At 33.8% G+C, this 5,357-nt stretch overlaps 1 protein-coding gene across 1 annotated transcript; it reads left to right on the forward strand.

The window, feature by feature from the left end:
• The first annotated feature begins 2,776 nt into the window (after positions 1-2,776).
• Positions 2,777-4,806, forward strand: LOC115950997 (epsin-3). Its single transcript, XM_031068296.1, has 4 exons — positions 2,777-3,075; positions 3,586-3,708; positions 3,826-3,987; positions 4,067-4,806. Exons 1-4 carry the CDS (start codon positions 2,969-2,971, stop codon positions 4,665-4,667), a joined length of 993 nt encoding a protein of 330 aa, XP_030924156.1. The 5' UTR covers positions 2,777-2,968; the 3' UTR covers positions 4,668-4,806.
• The last annotated feature ends 551 nt before the right edge of the window (positions 4,807-5,357 follow it).

The raw sequence follows: 5,357 nt of genomic DNA on the forward strand, positions 1-5,357 counted from the left end.
TTATCCATTTTGTGCCTCAATGCCATGCCATGCACACACTAGGCACACACCTAGGCACCCTCTAAGCACGCCCCATGCAACACATGCACAACACAGACACACACATGCACAGTGATTCACTTCATGCATTTTGCTTTTGTTTACATGGTTAAACACTTGTAGCATGCTGTTTTGTGTTTGTTTGCTCTGTTTTGAGTCGGTTTTACTCTGTTTTAGGTTGCTTTACCTTTGTTTTGAACTAACATGTATCTAATCATGTTTTTGTGTTCTGTGTTTGTGTTTTTGCACTTGTTTTTTTTTTGTTCTGTGTTCCTTTGTGTAGATGTCTCCTACTAAGCATGCAGCTTCTAAGAGATCATCCTCCAAACGTGCACACACTAATTCTGATAACTTCAGGTCTACTGAGGCTTATATGAAGTATAATGACTGCTATAAGGATAAAATGATCATCATGGACGGGGACACATTGCTGAAGGGAAGAGACGGTAGCACATTAATATTGTAATGATAATAATGTAAGTAAATTGAAAGTAAGAACAATAAATAGCTTGAAAGTAAGAACAATTATAACGTGGTAGAACCAGCCAAGTATATATGAAAATAATTCAAAGTAAATGAAAGCAATTTAGAACCGTCCGTTATGGCGGTAATCCGTCCAAGGTGGCGGTAGCAACAAATAGAGTAATGAACATAAAACTGAAAATACTTATTATTGAAAGTAAGATAAACACTTACAGTAGTAGTAGTGAATACAAGATCTCAACAATTACAGGTTAACAGTTACAAAACTTGAACTAGTCCTAGTTACAAGGTTTGTAGGATTACAAAATTTGTAGTGAATAAGGATGAACAAGGTAGTAGTAGTGGAAGTAGGGTGAGTTCTCTCTCTAAGAAGGCTAGTTCTAAGGGAAGAGAAATCTGAACTCAACTTGACTTGGAAAACTCTAAAATTTATGGGACAACCCTCCTTAAATAAGCAAAATTTCGGAGTGAACAGTGTCATGAACAGTAAAAGTGAACAGTGTCAGTAAACAGTAATCCGTGAACAATAAAAGTGAATAGTATTTTTTCCATTTTTTGAATTAAAAACTTCTGAATCTTTTTGACTTTTTCTTGGTCCAAACATTGTCAGGAGAAGCATGACAAAAGGAATATCATGCAAGTCATGTAGATTCTCTTTTCTTTTTAAAAGACTTCATCTTTTGTTGGCTTTATTAAAGCCTTTGTCAGATGCATCTCCTCATGACATCTCATCACTTCATATATCATCATGGATTGTGGCTTTTCAGACGCATTTTGAATATTGCAATAATTTTGGCCGTTGTGCAGGCTAGACAAATAGGCTTGTGTTGTAAAATGAGTTGGTAAAATAGATAAAATGATATTTGAGGATATATATTTTTTTTTTTTTTTTTTTTTTTTTTTTTTTTTTTTTTTGCATTCCAATTGCTAGTGCTCTTAAGTAGTTATCTAGTAGACTTATATTTTCTTAGAGTTTTAGCTTAATTATGTTAGTGTAAGGTTTTAAGATTCCCCTACACATACTGAGTCTTTATTTAACAATATAGAAAACTGATATGGTTGGATCGAGATAACCTAGAGGGTGTGAGCACGATGTCCCTTTTCAGGATGCTAGTATTGGAGAATTTGTCAAATCCTCGCTACATTTACACGAGTGGCGAAGCAACAAGGACGTATGAACTACTAAGTAATAGGCTTGATTTTTGAGTAGACATCCCTAACCTTCCCCATGCTCCTAATAATCCAATCTTTGGTTTCACTCGAACACTTTCATAAGCTTAGAACAACTACTTTTAAAGACACTATTGATCCATTTGATCAGGTGGAGGCATAGGTTGAGAAGATGGAAAGGCAATTCACTACCATGGGATGCACGGGTGAGTAATATTGTGTGAATTTTGTTGCAATAATGTGAGGGAAATGCTAACATATGGTGGGATATGGGACGAAGATTGTTGAATGAGGTTGATAAACACGCTACATGGGAGGCATGTTATGATCTTTACTTATAGCATTAAAGACTGGTTGGAATTAGAATTGTTGAAACTCAAACTTGGGAACAAGAAACTTACAAAATATGAGGTAATAAGATTCACTGAGTTAGTACAATATGCCCCTCATATTGATGTAGATATAGCTAGTAAATGTCGTAGATTGCTTGAGAGTTTTTGAGAGATACGATATTAGACCACGACTTATTCCTGTAATGTTGAGAGATTTCCATGGAACTAGTTGATTGATCTATGGTTGATATGGAATATTACCACAACCTACCATGTCATCATGGACAATAATGAACAGATTGAAAGCCCAACCTATGTGTCCTTGCCCAAATTAATCAGATATGCCAATGACAACACCACCAAGTAGGGCTTAAGAACATGGGCTGGGGTAAGTGAGCACCAAAGCTCGAACCTAAAGCCCATGCAGAAATGTCGAGATTAAAGGACTTGATAACCCTGAAATAATGGGATCCAAGGAGTGATAGTTTGATGATCCTAATCTTCGGTTCAATCAATTTAAAAACATAAATTATTCAAAAGAAGGAAGCAAAAACTTATGGATTACATTTGGTCAAATTCTAATATTAGTCATTTTGTTTTCCTTTTCAACGAAAATACTTGGCCTTTATTATCTGAGCTAGAATCATGGCTACCCATGTGGTTTTCTAAATTGCATCTCAAAATAGTGTATAGGCATTCTTTAGAAAAGCTTTTTATCTGTTTGAGGAACTGTGTTTTGAGGCCTTTTCCTTCTTATGCTGGGGTCTTCGATTATTTAAGTCCTTAAATGTTTTACAATTGCCTATAAGGAACATTTCTGACTTCTGTATGTAGTCTGGTTCCTTGGTATATAATCACCAAACTTTTTAAGTAAGTATTAGGTTTCATTAATGACCTAAGTGTTTAAACAAGTTTTCATTGTAAAAGAAATCCCTGCCATTGTCATGGGGTCCTTGTTGCTAGACCACATTAAAAAGCAAGCATCTTCTTTTCTACAAGAGAAATACAAAAATGCTAGGCTGGCCTTCACAGACGTTACTGAAGCTGAACTGTAAGTCTCTCTCTTTTTTTCTTTTTATTAAACAATAGGTAAGATTATGTTCCTCAACACTAAAAGAAGAATGTGGTGCGAAATGCGTGACTAATTACCAAAATTGCTTTTAAGTTACCTTATAAAATGTTGATTGGTTATAAATCCTAATTTTCTAGTATGGAACAAATGAAATCGCAACAATAACTCAGATACAATTTTCACTTTATTTAATTAGGCTTTCGTTAAGTGCATTTGATAAATTTAGCTATAAATAAAAAATTAAAAAAAAAAATGAAGAGAGAGAGAGAGAGAGAGAGAGAGAGAGTATGGACCATTATGCATAAAAGGGTTAAATTGGTTGCCAATGGAATGATTTTTCTATATTTTTAGTTTGTTAGCTTCCCAATTGCCATCCATTAAACGGTTTCCCTTGTTTATTGTATAGAACAAAATAGATAAAATTTTATTTTAAGTTACTATCTGCTGCTTTTACAATAACTTATATAAGATTGATGCTCTTATATAAAGGTTGGTTGAAGAAGCAACAAATAATGATCCATGTAGCCTTGATGCTAGAATAATGACTAGAATAGCTGAAGCATCTCTCGAGATAGATGATTATTGGAGAATTGTTGATATTCTTCACAACAGGTAAATTTTGCGTGCTTTTGGCTAAAAGAGTTCAATTTAATAAAAATTACAACATTTAATGTGTTTAATTATTCACATGCATGCATACTTTTTATTAGTGATACGTAAGCATTGCAGGTTGTCTAGTAATGATTGGAAGCGATGGAGGCAATCCTACAAATCACTGGTGCTTCTTGGGTTCTTACTAACCCATGGTCCTGAAGAATTTGCTGAAGAATTTCAATGTGATACTGATGTTATTCAAGAGCTCGGAACATTTAAACACATAGATGAAAAGGGGTAATTAAAATGTGTAAATGTCGCATTACCATATGCTTGCTTTATTATTTTAACCCTATTTCGTTGTGGTTGATGTTAGGTTCAACTGGGGAATAAGCATGCAAAAGAAATCAGACGAAATACTTAAACTTTTGGGAGGAGGAGAGACACTCAAACAGGCACGATTGAAAGCCCTCAAAGTAACAAAAGAAATCCAAGGATTTGGAGGTTCAATGGGTTATCCTTCGTCCTCTACTCCTTCCACAACCACTCCTTCCTCCTCGTCCTCGGAAGCATCAAGATTTTCATCATTTCTCTCATGTTCTACCACAAGTCCCACATGGAATGATATAAATGAGCTAGACAAGCATCAACTGTATACACCCAAAAAAGAAGTGCTGGGAAGTAATTCACAAGGAGGTATACATGATGAGGAAAATCCTATTTTCCCAGCTGCAAACAAAAATTCCGAAGGATCACACCTGTGGTATAGCCCTCGGATTCAAGAAACGGGTTCTTTACTTGATTCTGAGGATGAGGAAGATGAAAAAAAGGATGGTTTTATGAGTGGAATTTGCTCGAAGCTTGTTGGAAGTAGTCCTTCAAGAGGTAATCTCGAAAAGGTTGGATTTAGGAGTGTTTCTGATGCCGGAAGGATGACAAAGAAAAGGTTTGATCGTCAGCATTCGCTTTGGTATTGATAGGGTCATGTAAATACAAGTTTTTGCTTTGGATTTGACTTTTTTTTTTTTTTTTTCGATAAACGCTTTGGATTTGACTTATTTTCGTGTATATGTAAGTGTTACCAACCATAAGAGTATGATTTTGCAATAAACATATTTGGACAAATTATGGAACAGCAATTCTAATTGCCATTTCTTCTCTCACCCACCAAATTTTCACTGTCCTGGCATATGAAGGGACCAAATTTTCCTCCCCTTGCCCAATAATTTAGGGTTTGAACTCAAATAATATGTTCTGATACCATAATAAATTAATGTTGTTTCAAAATTTAAGTTTTAAAATAGTAAAAATGTTATGAATATAGTATTTTTCTTTAAGATAAAAGTGATTTTAAAGATCTTACAGCTACACAACATATATAAACTAATGTTTCATTAATAACAAAAAAAGAATAATAATTTACACTTATTTATTTAATTGTTAAAATATAATTCATTGACACGTTAATTTATAAATTTTGTAGTATGTTTATGATTTTTGTTTAAAAATAATTAATTTAATTATATAACTATTATTCTACAAGTCAATTTGATCAATGTGATATCTCTACAAGTTAGCTTTACCTTTTTTCTTTTTTTCTTTCTTTCTTAATATGAATGAGCAGCTTCATTTCAAAATGTAAATAGATTACATAATTTCAATACAAA

This window comes from Quercus lobata, chromosome 6 (genome assembly GCF_001633185.2).
Source record: "Quercus lobata isolate SW786 chromosome 6, ValleyOak3.0 Primary Assembly, whole genome shotgun sequence".
In the NCBI taxonomy this organism is placed as follows: Eukaryota; Viridiplantae; Streptophyta; class Magnoliopsida; order Fagales; family Fagaceae; genus Quercus; species Quercus lobata.